The sequence below is a fragment of the Andrena cerasifolii genome, chromosome 2 (assembly GCF_050908995.1).
Source record: "Andrena cerasifolii isolate SP2316 chromosome 2, iyAndCera1_principal, whole genome shotgun sequence".
In the NCBI taxonomy this organism is placed as follows: domain Eukaryota; kingdom Metazoa; phylum Arthropoda; class Insecta; order Hymenoptera; family Andrenidae; genus Andrena; species Andrena cerasifolii.
Window position 1 is genome coordinate 1766500 of NC_135119.1, and position 17990 is coordinate 1784489.

General features: G+C 40.5%; 1 protein-coding gene and 1 long non-coding RNA gene across 3 annotated transcripts in view; both read right to left on the bottom strand.

Moving 5' to 3' along the window:
* The window catches only part of LOC143378482 (putative G-protein coupled receptor CG31760), a 187622-nt gene that overhangs the window by 110074 nt on the left and 59558 nt on the right, over nucleotides 1-17990 (bottom strand). Inside the window, exon 3 of one of the 2 annotated variants that reach the window (XM_076830256.1) lies at nucleotides 5799-5953. In XM_076830256.1, the coding sequence (XP_076686371.1) occupies nucleotides 5799-5953 (155 nt within the window). Of the gene's footprint in view, nucleotides 1-5798; nucleotides 5967-17990 lie in introns of both variants that reach the window. The other variant, XM_076830257.1, reaches the window with a different exon arrangement.
* LOC143378854 (uncharacterized) lies at nucleotides 17367-17878 on the bottom strand. The gene is made up of 2 exons (XR_013088373.1): nucleotides 17818-17878; nucleotides 17367-17742 (listed from the first exon to the last, which is right to left on the bottom strand). It is a non-coding gene; the product is annotated as an uncharacterized LOC143378854 (long non-coding RNA).

Below are 17990 nucleotides of genomic sequence, written 5' to 3' on the forward strand. Positions count from 1 at the left end.
AAAAGATTAGATAGACAGAGCATCTTGTTTCGCACAAGTTTCTTGAAATTTGTCAAATAAGGAAAATCAACAAAATTTGTTAACAGACATAGCATTAAGAATTAAGAAAATTATGGTAGACTGCTTGTTGCAATGTAGAGCAAGACACATTAGTGAAGAAAGTACGCTGAAAACACATCACCCTTGATGCTTTCAATCTTTTGTGAAAGACATTCGTAATACTTTAATAAAATCCACAGTAGTTGCTACGCTATCATTAATTTTATTAGTTTCCCATTAACAATATTACAATTCACCAATAAAAATATTGAATCTCTTCGTTCATTTTCGCTAAATTACCATTACCATTTTTTAAATTTCCTGCAACAAGACTTTCTACCATATGCTCTTACCTCCTTCGGACACATTATGTAGTCTCTACACTCACTATAATAAAAGACCACTCTATTTGTATATAACTTCTATATAAGTAAGTTCTAACTTAATTTGTATATAACTAAAATGTAGCTTTTTCTATATATATATTTACAGATAATCGAAGCAGAAGATGATGCAGTGTAATCTACGTCAGACTATACGCACAAATTTGCAGGTAGGGTTTTCCATACGTAATTATTCATTCAATGATCTTGACATATGAGCACGTGTGATAATTTATAAATAATTAGTAAATATGTCCTATTTCAGTTAACAATACAGACGAAGAGAATTATTTCAACAGCTGAAAGAGAAAGTAACCCTGCTGCACGAGCAAATGAAATCCCCTTAAAAAATCAAATCAAATAAATCACAAACGATAGAAGATAATAATAAATATAATATTAAAAATTACCTGAAGTCATTCCCTACTATGCAAATTATCTTTGTAAAAAGAAGTGAGATCCCCATAAAAAACTTCAAAAAAGTAAAAAAATTACGCCAAGTACATGAAAAAGTCGAGGACGAAAAAGAGGATCACAAAAAAATAGAAGGTAATAATAATTACAATATAAAAAAAGATATGAAATCAAAATGAGCTGCAAGTACATATTAATCATACATTCCATTACTCATAACGCGGACATTTTAATCCCATAAAAAAGAGTCCCATTTAAAAACATTGTTGTAAATTAATAGCTTACAAAGTTATTGATATACAAAAATTGCGCCAATTATAACAATGGCTATTTATACAAAGAAAAAAAATGTCTTAAATAATATTAAGCAGATATATTTTTATACAAATAAATATTTTAATACGAATAAATATTTTATTCAAAATACTTGGCGCTGCGCCCCGAATTGGTGTTGCTAAACTGAATAAATATGTATAAATTGCATTAATCTTTTTCCCTCTTTTTGTTGTGCGTGCGTTCGTGAATGTGTATATGTGTGCGTGTGCATATGCTGCGTATGATATTAGAATTAAATATATGTAGAATAAATCTGACTGCGTTTCTAGTATGTATATGTATATTACGTATTTTAGATTGTAAGGGAGTTATTGTAAATTATTAATACTATATAAATCAAGTATCATTTTTTCGGTTTCGCAGCGCCAAGTATTTTGAATAAAATATTTATTCGTATTAAAATATTTATTCGTATAAAAATATATCTGCTTAATATTATTTAATACATTTTTTTTCTTTGTATAAATAGCCATTGTTATAATTGGCGCAATTTTTGTATATCAATAATTTTGTAAAGCTATTAATTTATGACAATGTTTTTAAAAGGAATTCTTTTTGATGGGATTAAAATGTCCGCGTTATGAGAAATGGAATGTATGATTAATATGTATTTGCAGCTCATTTTGATTTCACATCTTTTTTTATATTGTAATTATTATTATCTTCTATTTTTTTGTGACACTCTTTTTCGTCCTCGACTTTTTCATGTATTTGGCGTATTTTTTTTTACTTTTTTGAAGTTTTTTATGGGGATTATATTTAGAGTGGTGATACGAATAAGTCAACAAACCCCGGCTGTGGGATTAGTTAACAAATATGATGGGGTTAGTTGACTTGACATTTACTTTTCAGTTTTACCTCTTTGCCTGCGAATGGCGTATATATATACGCTGTCACAGTTCCATCAATATATACGAAAGGCGTATATATATACGCAGCCAATTCTATCAATATAGTATACGAAAGGCGTACATATATATCCTAAGCCAAATCAATTTTTTTTATTTGTTTTCAGTCCTTCACACTGTTATTTTTTGTATTACGTACCATGGTGTTAGATACTGTAATTATTTTGTACTTGTTTGTTATGATCTATTTGGAAGGCCTGAGAGTTTGAAGGGAGGATAGGGATTAAAACTGGTAGGGGTGAGTTTGGAGGGATTTATGGGGGGGGGGAAGTGGATTTGTGCAGCTAAACCCATTGCCTCGACTGCATCTTCAGGATAAAAAGTGCAATTTTTAGTGGTATTCCTTAGCTTAGTCAAGTAACCCCGTCCGACATTGCCAATATGTTAAGGGTCGTACGTACAAAACCTCCACGCACCGGATAAAATAAAATACCCTAAATTATAGTCACTGTATCATGTTTCCACAAAATATTCATGAAAAAACATCAAGCAATACTTAGTGGACAAAAATTCATAAATACTCGAAACAGAAATATTTACTTCCCGCCGACCTTTTTAAATGTTTCATTCTCACTGATAGAACACGCAAGTTTTTGTCACGGTAACACATTAAATGGCAAGCTGGTCATTCATATGCTTAAATATCGCGAATCGCAGCATAATTTATATCATAATACTACAATTAAATGGAATTAGTCAACTAACCTCGTTAGCCCTGGTCTCCCCTACTTTTGGCTTTCGCCACAGGATATTCAATTTGACGTAGCAGATGGAGAAGAAAAAGGTAGCCATTTTAAGAGTGCGATCGCACCGATCCCGTTTTGCGTGGAAATATCTACCTATGCCACGATCCAGCTGCGGTATTAGACCACGCTGACGCGTTAGTGCCCCGGGTTGAAGAATTTGGGGCCTTTTTCGTATAACTTTTGAACTATAAAATATATCAGAATGCATTATGCGCCGCAAATGGAGAAAAATTATCCCCTCATAATGATGGATAATTTGACATATTTTACGTTTACTTAATTTTTATACTATCAATATTTTAACCATAATAAAATAGTTGTAACAAGCTTTTGCAAACTGTTTATTTGTTACATTATTTAATGCTGGTTATGAAATTCATGGTGTTGATAAACAATGGGGTACTTGTTTCTGTACAATTACTTTCATAATTTGAGAAATTAAATTTTTATTCAATTATATATTAGTTATGCAGGCCTCAGAATCTAATGTCCTGATTTTCTTGATTATGATTTTATCTTTAATGTAGTGCATGCATTGAGCGGACATAAGGGGTAACTAATGGGATTTTTCTATAATTTTTGTTTCTGAATGTTTTAACCCGTTAGCTACTCAACGGCACGCCTCACCGGCTTTCGTTAATGTCATTTTTTGGAATGATGCGCCATTATTGCGGTTTTTACACGCAGGTGGCGAAAAATCTCCCCGTACAGGGGTATAGCGCCGCGGTCAACCCTGTCGTAGCTAAAAATTTTTAAATTGAGACCAGTACGAGACCAATCGACATTGTATTCAAACCTTATTGCAGTAATCTGGTGTGCGAGTAGTAAACTGATCGTAAAAGCGGAGGGCGCGCCTCGATTACCTGAGTCGGGAAATTCCCAATAGCTCTTTTCGACGTTAATTTGAAAGAGACCATCCTAAAATTCTCGAAGCTCGGGCATCACTGCTGTCACTGAACGCTGGGGCCGGTGCACGGTTGTAGTGGAATGCGTCCGTGAGACGCTGTTGCCATTTTACCTGTTCGCGCGCGCGTAGGTTGGAGTTTTAACGGATGACCCTGTATAATGTATTACAATTATGCAATATCTAGAAACAAGTATACCTATCGCAGCAGCATAATTGTTGCTATTTACAGTAATAATTAACATGTTATTGCTTGCTTTAATATACATATAAACTAAATAATAGACCATAAATACACATATGCAAGTGATATGTAGGAATAAAGAGTACATTTGCGTTAAAGAACACACATTTTTTTCAGTGTTTTTGGAGATGCGCGGCGTGCATTCGCGTGCGTGCGTGGCAGAGAAATCCCGGTATTGCGCGCATACGATCGCTTTTGACGCGCGCGGCGTCGTAAAAGTCGACCCTTTCAAGTGCTCCAAACCGCTAGAAAATCCAAGGAACTCGTAAATCTAACCCGTGCGCGGCGCGCAGTTGCATCAGTGGGAACGTCTTTCTGCAACAAATCGGCCTTGCGCGTCGAAAAAAACGTGCGCGGCGCGCCGTTACACTAGTGGGACCCTGCCATAAGACTTCCCAGAACATCCTAATTCGTATAACAGTCGAAGCGATTCAAAACTTTCGTCCGGAATTCGAAGAGAATCTGGAGAGTATCTAGATCTCGCCCGACCCCTTCCGAATTTTTCCAACCCGTTCCGAAGCTCCGGTTCATGAGCCTCCGGTGACCAAGTGCTACGAACTGCCTGATAGCCCAACGACCGGTCACGTCGTCGGCCCCGCGTTCGTAGAGTTCTTACCTCAACTGTCATTGAGACTTACTGGGACTAAAATTCTATTCCATATACTTCCAAAATTAATTTTCTTTTATTAATTAAAATAAGGCATCAATCCTTTGGTAACTGTAGTTAACAAAATGCAAGTTCACAAAAGATTTATCATTTCAACTTTGACTGTGTTTTCGTCGATGTTTCCAGCGATGAAAACATATATCGTTTAAATAAAAATATATGTATTATTTGTAGTTGATTTAACTACTCTTCCCGACCACGTACTACTTTCAAAGAATCTCGAATTTAACGGTTAATGGTGACTATGTGGCGAATTGTGAGCGATTTGGCGTGGAATGGCTCACATGTTAAAATTTTTCTCCATAACAATTATGGAAGAATCAGTTCCCACTTCTTGTCTCTATTCATGTTATTATTATTTGAAGAAGTTTGCACTGGAACGACGCGCTCCGGTCAGTGACGCGACGCGTGTCGAACGTGGCCGGATACCAAGCGCGAGCAAATCAGGCAACGGGTGTCTGCCCGCGACGAGGATCGAGTGTGACCGAAGTCGCAAATAAATGAATATGAAAACTGAGGCGCGAAGAGGCCTAAACGGTTAAAATATTGATAAAAGAAGAATTAAGTAAACCAAAAATATGTTAAATTATCCATCATTAAGAGGGGATAATTTTTCCGCATTTTCGACGCAAATTGCATACCGATATCTTTTATAGTTCAAAAGTTATACGAAAAAGGCCCCACATTCTTCAACCCGGGCCACTAACGTGTCTGCGTGGTCTAATACCGGAGATGAACCGTAGCATAGGTAGATATTTCCACGCCGAACGGGATTGGTGCGATCGCACTCTTAAAATGAGTACCGTTTCTTCACCGTGTGCTACGTCAAATTTAATATCCTCTGGGGAAAGCCAAAAGCACCCTGCGCTTTCTTCTGGCATCAAAAAGATCGTACACTTTCATCATCAGCTCATAGATGGCGGAAGTATCGGCGCATGGTTGTAGTGGAATGCGTGTGTGAGGCACTGTTGCTGTTTTACCTGTTCGCGCGAGCGCGGTTGCAAAATTCACTAATGAGACTGTAGTTCCCATATATTCACATTTTTTTCTTCATTTCACCTCCATAATCACCTCCTTCGAGGAGACCAGTGAATAACCGGGCACGCTGTATACATTTTGAAAAAGTCGGATAGATTTCAGATCCAACAAATATTTACCCTTCTTGTATGGAAAACATCGTTGCTGGTAGTGCTGGAAGGGGGCGACGCCGACGTTGGAGTAGCCGTGGTCACGGTGAAATACGCCATCATGGTCATTGTCGTCATCGTCGCAGGAAACAGGGCCAAAAGCCAAGATTTGCCCATCCCGCGTCCTGCTCATTTGTACTTACAAATAAATATATTCTCGTTAGTTTAATCTTTATTGATTCATAGAATTTATGCCATTCCAAATAAAAGAACCGAATATTTTCAATTGTACGGAAAAAGAACAAACTACTTAATGTTCTATTTTCATTTGATTTTGCTAAACAACCCAAAATACTCTTTATTATTTATCTTGTTATTATTCCGTTACTTGGGCGACAGAAAAGAAAAATTATATACTATATAACTAAATCAGTTACTATATAACCATATTTTATTTATATTTATATATATATATATATATATATATATATATATATATATTAACACTTACGCATATATATATATATATAATCTTATATACAGGGTGTCCCAAAAATGTCGGAGTTCCTTGAAAGGGGTGACTCAGGGGGTGATTTGAAACAACTTTTTCCTTAGCGAAAATATTGTCCGAAGCTTCGTTAACGAGATATTAACAAAAACCCCCGACCAATCAGAGCGCGCGCCTTCCGCCCGAGCTTCCGTTGTAGCGTTGGCTACGCGGCAGGCGGCTGCGCTTGTACTACGAAGGTATGAACAAGCAAGTCGGCATGCACCGAAGGAAATCGCGTTACACAGTTTTACTTTAAAGCGGAATCTTAAATAATAATTGTTTGAAGTGAGAGGATAAGAAATACGCAAATTTCGTTTTCAAATAAGGCATAAACGAAAAGGTAATGTAACAAAAAAGTGTGACAAGTGATCATAATTCGTTATTGAGGTAAAAATCCGTAGTTTAATCACGGCCAACATAACTAAATTTAAAAAATAATATTAGGTGTATGAATAAATTCTTTCAGACTGGATTTACATAATCGGTATAAAGCATCCGAATTTCTATCGCAGTGATATTCGTAAGCTATCAGAAATTTGGCAAAAGGTAATTAACAATAATGGAAATTATTTCGATGATTGAGTTGTTTTTATTTTATTTTTTTTAAATCAAACTGTTATTGAACCCTAAAATCGTACAGAATTTATTTCTACACCTAATAATCACTAATAAATTAAATAATACTCACCCCTATGGGCATTCCTTTCCTTCCTTTCCTTCCTTTCCTTCCTTTCCTTCCTTTCCTTCCTTTCCTTCCTTTACGGAAACCTGTGTCACTAAGTAGGTCACTGTGCCGATCCTGGTCATCGGTGGACGAAAAGATTTATGGTAGGGTTGCGCCCACTGCTCAGCTGATCGCAGGTATAACACCACCCGAAGGTAAGGATCGCAACGTCAAGTGCATCCGGGTTAATGTACCGAATATTCACTTCACTGCACGGCCACTAACACTGATCACTTAATTTACTTTTCATGGAACGTGTTGTTCCTACGTTATAAAATTGGTGGCCCCGAAAGGGGCCGATTACTGTTATTTGAGCAGTTGCTCGATGTGACCACCCTCAGCGTCTATGCACGCCTCAGCGCGTACAATCACTTGCCTTTGGACGGCCAGCAATGTTTGCGGCGTAATATTTGCTACTGCTGCGTGAATTCGAACAACTATGTCTTCCAGTGTATCCACTGGCTGACGGTACACCTCATCCTGAAATGATTGTTGTACAACAAATACAAAACGTAAGTAAAAAAAGAATACTTATAAGAAAAAGTAACAGCAATAATGAAATTACCTTCAGGTAGCCCCAGAAGAAAAAATCCAGCGGGGTCATATCCGGTGACCGTGGGGGCCACGCAACAGGACCGCCGCGGCCGATCCGATCCACCTGTCCTGGAAGGTTTGATTTAGGTAGTCGCGGGCAATTGTGGCGTAGTGAGGTCCAGCCCCGTCTTGCTGATAGAACATGTTCCGTCGGATCTCATTTGGAATATGGTTCATGAGATCCGGCAGAACATGCTCTAAAAACACTTTATACGCTGGGCCGTCCATCCTGTCTGGCAGCATGTACGGCCCAACGATGTACTCGCCACAAATGCCGGCCCATACATTAATCGACCAACGGACTTGTGCTGCGCGTGTCCGAAGCGCTAGTGGATTCTCGTCGCTCCACAAATGCCGATTGTGGGAATTGAAGCACCCTTCCCTATTGAAGAGTGCTTCGTCCGTCCACAATATGTATTTGCAGAACGACGGATTCCGCTGCACTTCTCCCAACAGCCACACTGAATACTCAACCCGCTGGTCGCCATCCCCGGGGTGCAAATGTTGCACCCGTGCATAGCTGTACGGATGCAACATGTTTTCCCTCAGAGTTCGGTGTACCGTCATTCTGCTGGCACTAGAAGAAAATGCAGAAACATCCATTATTAGATAACATTTGTTTTCCTCAATTAATAATTGCTGCAGTTATCTTGTACTGTGACTTACTCTAGGCGGCGGCTCAAGTCGCGCACGCTGAGGGTTGGATCATCATTTATGGCGTCCAACACGTTCTCTTCTACCGCAAGGTTCCGCGCGGCTCTGGGTCTACCCACGTTACTGCCTCGCGGCATCATCGACCCCGTCGAGTACAATCTTGACGCTAAACGTCGAATTGTACCCTCGCTGGGGGTTTGGATGTGCGGGTATTCCCGTGCAAATGCACGCACGGTAGCACTTGCGTCCCCGTTGTTCCGGGCGTACACCCAGAACATCGCGTAATATTCTTGGGCGGAGAACATTTCTAGGACGAGATTGCTAGCTGACTGATAGGATTTTTTCAAGCAACTTCCTCTACCCCCAAGTAGTTTCTCTCGTTCCATTATGAGTTAACTCCCACCAGGACAAGAGGCTTTAGGTAAAAAGAAGCCACCACATTTTCGAAACACACGTGCTTTGCAGAAGTGCAACGAACGAACCATCCTACACTTTCACAAAAGCCCGTGCTCCGTCCTTTTACTGCCAATGTACCCGTTGCTTCGAGATAGACAGCAGACACCACGTGTTTCGGTTCGAAAGGGTCCGAAGAGAGGAGAAGCAGAAAGTCTTCGAGTGGCTATAAAGAAGAAAATGCATACCATTCCTGTTTCCGTTTTCCGATACCTCGAGTTCACGTCTGCTACGAGGCGTAACCAATTATGTCATAAATTGTCCAAAACTGTAGGAAACAGTTCTCTACCGCCGACTAGCGGGACAATACGGTCATAAACCGCGACCCTGGCGAAATGCTCTGGCCGATCAGCCTGATTAGTTTTAAATACGCCTCGCGGAGTGGCACAGGAAGAAAGGGGGTAACTCGCTGACTGCGCGTAGTCCCACCTGCTTCGTCCTTCCTTCCAATTAAAGGCAGGACCCTTATCTCTCGAGTATAAGCACGCGCTCAAATTTCAAAACAAAAGCACGCGTTGACGTATTCCGTGCGAGAAAAGGTGGGCATGAATTCCGATTGGTCGTAACCTAACCAATCTGCCCTGCATCCCTCTCAAACGACCACTGACTTGAAGAGGCCTTCTTCACAGCCATGTCTCCTCCATAAGACCCACCAGTATAAACACGCACTCGAATTTCAAAACAAAAGCACGCATCGACGTATGCCGTGCGAGAGAAGGTGGGCCTCAGGGAGGAGACATAGCTGTGAAGAGGGCCTCTTCAAGTCAGTGGTCGTTTGAGAGGGATGCAGGGCAGATTGGTTAGGTTACGACCAATCGGAATTCATGCCCACCTTTTCTCGCACGGAATACGTCAACGCGTGCTTTTGTTTTGAAATTTGAGCGCGTGCTTATACTCGAGAGATAAGGGTCCTGCCTTTAATTGGAAGGAAGGACGAAGCAGGTGGGACTACGCGCAGTCAGCGAGTTACCCCCTTTCTTCCTGTGCCACTCCGCGAGGCGTATTTAAAACTAATCAGGCTGATCGGCCAGAGCATTTCGCCAGGGTCGCGGTTTATGACCGTATTGTCCCGCTAGTCGGCGGTAGAGAACTGTTTCCTACAGTTTTGGACAATTTATGACATAATTGGTTACGCCTCGTAGCAGACGTGAACTCGAGGTATCGGAAAACGGAAACAGGAATGGTATGCATTTTCTTCTTTATAGCCACTCGAAGACTTTCTGCTTCTCCTCTCTTCGGACCCTTTCGAACCGAAACACGTGGTGTCTGCTGTCTATCTCGAAGCAACGGGTACATTGGCAGTAAAAGGACGGAGCACGGGCTTTTGTGAAAGTGTAGGATGGTTCGTTCGTTGCACTTCTGCAAAGCACGTGTGTTTCGAAAATGTGGTGGCTTCTTTTTACCTAAAGCCTCTTGTCCTGGTGGGAGTTAACTCATAATGGAACGAGAGAAACTACTTGGGGGTAGAGGAAGTTGCTTGAAAAAATCCTATCAGTCAGCTAGCAATCTCGTCCTAGAAATGTTCTCCGCCCAAGAATATTACGCGATGTTCTGGGTGTACGCCCGGAACAACGGGGACGCAAGTGCTACCGTGCGTGCATTTGCACGGGAATACCCGCACATCCAAACCCCCAGCGAGGGTACAATTCGACGTTTAGCGTCAAGATTGTACTCGACGGGGTCGATGATGCCGCGAGGCAGTAACGTGGGTAGACCCAGAGCCGCGCGGAACCTTGCGGTAGAAGAGAACGTGTTGGACGCCATAAATGATGATCCAACCCTCAGCGTGCGCGACTTGAGCCGCCGCCTAGAGTAAGTCACAGTACAAGATAACTGCAGCAATTATTAATTGAGGAAAACAAATGTTATCTAATAATGGATGTTTCTGCATTTTCTTCTAGTGCCAGCAGAATGACGGTACACCGAACTCTGAGGGAAAACATGTTGCATCCGTACAGCTATGCACGGGTGCAACATTTGCACCCCGGGGATGGCGACCAGCGGGTTGAGTATTCAGTGTGGCTGTTGGGAGAAGTGCAGCGGAATCCGTCGTTCTGCAAATACATATTGTGGACGGACGAAGCACTCTTCAATAGGGAAGGGTGCTTCAATTCCCACAATCGGCATTTGTGGAGCGACGAGAATCCACTAGCGCTTCGGACACGCGCAGCACAAGTCCGTTGGTCGATTAATGTATGGGCCGGCATTTGTGGCGAGTACATCGTTGGGCCGTACATGCTGCCAGACAGGATGGACGGCCCAGCGTATAAAGTGTTTTTAGAGCATGTTCTGCCGGATCTCATGAACCATATTCCAAATGAGATCCGACGGAACATGTTCTATCAGCAAGACGGGGCTGGACCTCACTACGCCACAATTGCCCGCGACTACCTAAATCAAACCTTCCAGGACAGGTGGATCGGATCGGCCGCGGCGGTCCTGTTGCGTGGCCCCCACGGTCACCGGATATGACCCCGCTGGATTTTTTCTTCTGGGGCTACCTGAAGGTAATTTCATTATTGCTGTTACTTTTTCTTATAAGTATTCTTTTTTTACTTACGTTTTGTATTTGTTGTACAACAATCATTTCAGGATGAGGTGTACCGTCAGCCAGTGGATACACTGGAAGACATAGTTGTTCGAATTCACGCAGCAGTAGCAAATATTACGCCGCAAACATTGCTGGCCGTCCAAAGGCAAGTGATTGTACGCGCTGAGGCGTGCATAGACGCTGAGGGTGGTCACATCGAGCAACTGCTCAAATAACAGTAATCGGCCCCTTTCGGGGCCACCAATTTTATAACGTAGGAACAACACGTTCCATGAAAAGTAAATTAAGTGATCAGTGTTAGTGGCCGTGCAGTGAAGTGAATATTCGGTACATTAACCCGGATGCACTTGACGTTGCGATCCTTACCTTCGGGTGGTGTTATACCTGCGATCAGCTGAGCAGTGGGCGCAACCCTACCATAAATCTTTTCGTCCACCGATGACCAGGATCGGCACAGTGACCTACTTAGTGACACAGGTTTCCGTAAAGGAAGGAAAGGAAGGAAAGGAAGGAAAGGAAGGAAAGGAAGGAAAGGAAGGAAAGGAATGCCCATAGGGGTGAGTATTATTTAATTTATTAGTGATTATTAGGTGTAGAAATAAATTCTGTACGATTTTAGGGTTCAATAACAGTTTGATTTAAAAAAAATAAAATAAAAACAACTCAATCATCGAAATAATTTCCATTATTGTTAATTACCTTTTGCCAAATTTCTGATAGCTTACGAATATCACTGCGATAGAAATTTGGATGCTTTATACCGATTATGTAAATCCAGTCTGAAAGAATTTATTCATACACCTAATATTATTTTTTAAATTTAGTTATGTTGGCCGTGATTAAACTACGGATTTTTACCTCAATAACGAATTATGATCACTTGTCACACTTTTTTGTTACATTACCTTTTCGTTTATGCCTTATTTGAAAACGAAATTTGCGTATTTCTTATCCTCTCACTTCAAACAATTATTATTTAAGATTCCGCTTTAAAGTAAAACTGTGTAACGCGATTTCCTTCGGTGCATGCCGACTTGCTTGTTCATACCTTCGTAGTACAAGCGCAGCCGCCTGCCGCGTAGCCAACGCTACAACGGGAGCTCGGGCGGAAGGCGCGCGCTCTGATTGGTCGGGGGTTTTTGTTAATATCTCGTTAACGAAGCTTCGGACAATATTTTCGCTAAGGAAAAAGTTGTTTCAAATCACCCCCTGAGTCACCCCTTTCAAGGAACTCCGACATTTTTGGGACACCCTGTATATATATATATTAACACTTACGCATATATATATATATATATAATCTTATATATATATATATATATATATATATACATATATATACGTAAGTGTTCCACCATAAGATTTAACGGAGGTGTGTAAATATACAGGGTGTTATAAAGTTAAACGATGAAACTCCACCAGTATGTTCTATGAGTATAACAAAAAAGTGGTCTATCCACATAGGTCCGCAAACGCTTTATTATCACAATACATTGCAAAAAAGTTAATTTATGTTTCCATTTCAAAATGCCATCCCCAGTTTCGAATGGAAACCTGACATCGTAGGGAGATTGAATTTAACACCCTCCGAATTTCATATGTATCTTGCTTTAGTTCAGTGAATACTAAGGCGATTGGGAATACAATCTAGCAATCCCGGAAATTTATGAATACGTACAAAAAATCAGTACACTCATTTCTGAATCAGCCTCCATAGTGGTGCCGAAAAAAAGTCCAATAATAATACTTTACGGTACATAAACCGAAAGATCAGAAAGCTACGGAAACGTAAAAGTCAGCTAGTCTCCCTGCTTTATTACATCCACATCATGGATCCAGGTTTGAGACTCCCGGCTTCGCGACAAGCTAAAGAGAATTAACTATACCGTCAAAGAGCTGAGGTCGGAGTTTGGAACGGCCATCGAAAAATTTTGGACCGCCTTATAAAAAAATTAGACAACCGTAACCCGGCATCTTCCTTCCAAAAGGTCAATACCCTGTTTAGACCAAAACATCTGGAGGATGTGAAAGACCACATTGCCGCGACAATGGGGCCATTATCCCAGAGAAGTAGCTGTGACACCTCCCAGTCAGTTATCTTAGATAATGATTACATAATCTCAGACTCGCAAGATAAGCTAAACATCATAGGTGCATTTTATGAGACAATAAATTTCCCCCACCCCCTGAATTCTGGTACCCGTCTCAAACAGGTCGTTGACAATGCAGCCGAAGAGCTTAAATCTGAATTCTGTACCAGGAGAGAGCAACTCATTACGACCACCCAGTTTAATGGCAACAATAAGGCCAGCAACCTCGCTTCTCAGGATAATGTACCCCATCAATCACAACTACTTGCCAATAGCCTGGAAGAAAGCTAAAGTACTCTCCATTCTGAAAAAAGGAAAAAACCCTCACGATCCATCTAGCTACCGCCCAATTAGTCTTACCCCCAGCCTCAGCAAAGTATATGAATCGATCATTAATGGCAACATAGCTTCATTTCGTTCAGACAACAAAGTCAACCCTAATTACCAATTTGTTTTTAAAAATCAACACTCGATGGTCCATGCGGTGCATAAGTTGCTGGCTGATTTAAACACCCAGGTGGGCAATAGCAAGCTCGTCGGCGCGGCATTGCTCGACCTGGAAAAGGCCTCTGATTCTGTGTGGCTCAATGGCCTAATATACAGATTGCTGAAGAAGAATTTCCCGAAGTGGTTGGTGCTTACGATCTGGGACATGATCAGGAATAAATCGTTCGTTACCTGGAACGACCTTAACATTTCTGCGGAGGAGTTCATGATCGCGGAGGGGTTGCAGCAGGGCACGGTCAACTCACCGATTCTTTTTAACATTTTCACGAGTGACCTGAATAACTAATTGATCTAAATACAGGCATATCCTCGGCATTGGCGTTCGCTGACGATGTAATAACTTATACTGTTGGTAACAGGGTAGCGACGGTACATAACTATCTTAAATCCCTAGTGGACAAGCTGAACAGATACTATGTGACATGAAACCTTAGACTCAATTCCGGTAAATGCGAACCTATCTTGTTTAGAAAGCCTGTCGAATTTCTCTCCTCTAAAGCAAGGGCTGATAAATTACAAATCTAGACGCTCAGCTCTGGTACCAGCAGTAGAGTTAACATTCCGCACAAGAAGGTGGTCAGGTACTTAGGCGTGCAGTAAGATTACCTCCTTAGGGGTAACAAGCATATCGATACGCAAGTAGATAAAGCGTGTGTAACATTCATAGCCAACAGCCGAGTTTTTCACAACAAAAACATATCCAACAGAGCCAAAGCCATCCTATACATGCTGCTAGTCCGTCCCATCCTAACATATGCAGACCCTATCTGGTGGAACTGCAACCATACTGTCATGGAGAAGCTCCGGTGCCTCGAACGTAGATGCCTCAGGGCCTGCCTCGGGTTATACCGTTCCCACTATTCGGACTGGCAGCATTATGTACGAAACCAAACAACCTCCGAGAAGGCGGAGATCCCTAGGATTGACTCGTTTACCCTGGGCTAACTCGTGACTATTTTAGCGGTCTCCCGGACATTGACAACGCCGTCCTCTTCCATGCAACGTGACGAAGTCTCTAAACGCCAGATTGCTATCGGCTATGTCGCCCCGCAAGCCTTTACTTACTGCGACCAGCATGGTCTGGTGCAGAACGAACACAAAGTTCCGATTTTGTATCACTGGAAGCGTAACAAGGCGAACAAGAAAATCGCGCTGGAACATGATGCATATGATATATTTATTTATAGTATTATCATATATTTTTAATAGTATATACATATATTTTTAATAGTATTATCTTCAATGTAGCATATCATTTTTTTTTATGCGATCACCCATTCGTATGTAATAAATGTTTTAAGTTTGTTTTGTCTTGTGAAAAACGAATAATTTTCTTCACCTTGCTGTCATTTGTGCAATAAAGTTTTTTTTCCTCAAATCCATAAGCTACATTGTAGGTATTTTATTAAGGAACACTAAAATCGTCATGTTTTTTATTTCAGATGAATCTGGGCGTTATAATTTGGTACATCACTCACGCGTGTAACGGCGGACGAGCTTCGCGGGACGACAATTAACTCAGCCATTCTTTAATATTTTTGTACAGTATTTATACAATATATGCACTAATACATGTTCTACACATAAGAAGAAAAGAAATAATTTTCAATCTCAGAGTATCAGTAAAACAAATTCGCCTAGTTTAGTGCTGTTTCGAGCGCATCAGGGTGGCGTAACCCCTTAAGTAGGGGAAAACCATACCACCCCAGGCGAGACGCTAGTACTTCAACTTATCATTTACTTTAAAAAAAAATCAAATACATTTTCTTATCCGTAGAGCTTTATTTTTCATAAGCTCGTCATTCCATAATCTTCACCCGTATTGTTGACTGTTGAGCTTTGAGCGCTGCTTTCTTGATATCTTCTTGGGTAGATAAATAGGAAAAGGTGAAATCTTCGATTTACTTGAAAGATCCAATTTTGGGATAAATTTTCCTTAACAAACATTTAAGATATGAACATAAATATTGCCGAACGTACATGTGTTTTGACAAATTGAAGAGTACTAGTTGACAAATATAAAAATCCCACCATTAGCCCCGTTGCGCATTTGCGACAAGTTGCCGACGACCATGAGGTACACGGGGATATACATGTATGAATTCATACGTACTTGGTCGCGGCGAACAACAAAGGTTTCCAGTCTCTTGTCGATCAAGTTGCCGGTGTTACCAGATTGAAAAACTAATTTCGCTTGTGGCAAGAATCCGTGTTGCGCTGATTCTGTGTTGCAAATGATTAAGCGTCTTCCTTTTTCTGTTGAGACGCGTAAACCTCCACTGTTGGTCGTCGAGTCTATCCATGCATATTGTCTCGTATGGTTCTTATTAACCCAAGTCTCATCCAAGTATATAACAGGACGAGGGTATTTACATGTCCGGATTCTGTTCATTCTTCTCAAAAACGATATCCTTGCTGCTACAATGTCCATTCGTTCCATCAAAAACTTTCTGCCATCGTTCCCTTTTTTGTACTGGAATCCCAAATTCTTTAAAACGCGTCTTAGCGAAGATACTGAGCCCTCAAAATCGCCGGACTCGCGTAACTTGGTCTGCACTTTCTGTGTCATTGGGAATTCTTTTCTGTCGTCGAATTCCAAAACGGTGCGTCGAATTAATTGCTTCTTTTCATCATCAATATGGGTCGTTGCACAACGTCGATGCCCCCTTTTTGGAGGATGAAAATGATGTGCTGGGTGCATCCTCGTCGGCGGCTCCTGGTAATCTCCTTCTGCACAAATTCGGCGAACAGTTCTTTCCGAAACACCACATGCTTCTGCCGTCGTTAGCTGTGGCGTATTCACTACACTCTTTAATATATCGCTGTGTCTTCCATGCAAGGCTTTAAAGAAGGATACACTTTGTATATTATTTGTTTCGACTGCTTCTGTGTGTCTCCTGATTTTGGAGACATTTTTGAAATTGGGTTTTAAGCATTTGTGTGGGCATCCGTTGTAAGTGAAAACCAAGGTGATATCTAATCGGGTCAAAGAAATATTAAGGAGTTCGAGACAATACATTTTACCCCTTTTCACCCCCTTGGGGATGAAATTTCCATGAATCCTTGCTTAGTGGGTGCCTACGTCATAAAATCAATGTACCATTCAAATGTCGCTTAGGGTGACCGTACCTAATATCGCCTAGCAAAATTTAAATCGCTGTCAATTGAATAATAATTGATATTTTTGCATGCAATTCGTTTCAAAGTAAAGAGTAATTATTCATCTTTCATGTAGCATAACTTAGAATCGTTGAAACCTGTAAATTTTTAATTAGGAATTAAAAAACCTAAGACATGCAAAAATCCGGTCCTGAAAATGTGTACCTAATATCGCCTATTCAAGAAATATTGATTAATTCATGTATATATGAGTTTTTAAAGTCATTTTCACATATGTTTTTATTATTTTTTGCTGTATAAATGTTTTTAATCTATCTTTGATTTTATTTTTATTTAAAAAAAAATATAGAAATAGGATTTTTAAAATATTTTATTTTTTACGTTCGGATGTACATATTGGACAAATAAAGTTTGTTTCGGCTGCTCCGCACATTTCATGACCCCACCTGTAACAAACATTGCATCGAAACCATTGTTCTCCGGTAGGCGGTATTGAGAACACGCACACTGCTAAAAGAAAAACGTTATTTTCATTGCGAGAATTATTTGAATCGATTTCATTCCTTCAGTACATCATTAATTAGGTGTTTCTAGTAGATATTCTTGCATTCACAGAATTATTTGACTTGCTTTCTCCGAATGTGATGTAAAATTGCGGAAGTCCAATAAATTTGTACACTATTAAGATTCTTTAAAATACTTTTCTTTCTGTAATTGTTGATCACATGACGCTGCAATTACAGTATGTCTTCCGACATAGGTTTAGGTACTAATTCAGTGCATAACCGATAAATTGTAGTGCTTACTTTGCGAGATATTGCGAGTGGTGATATTAGGAACATGGGCGATATTAGGTACGGTCACCCTATCGTTATCGAATATTACTGCTTCTGTGTGTCTCCGACAAAATATGATCAATTTGATTGTATGAAATGGGTTTCACTGTCACTTCGTTGAAAGATTGTTTAAACAAATTATT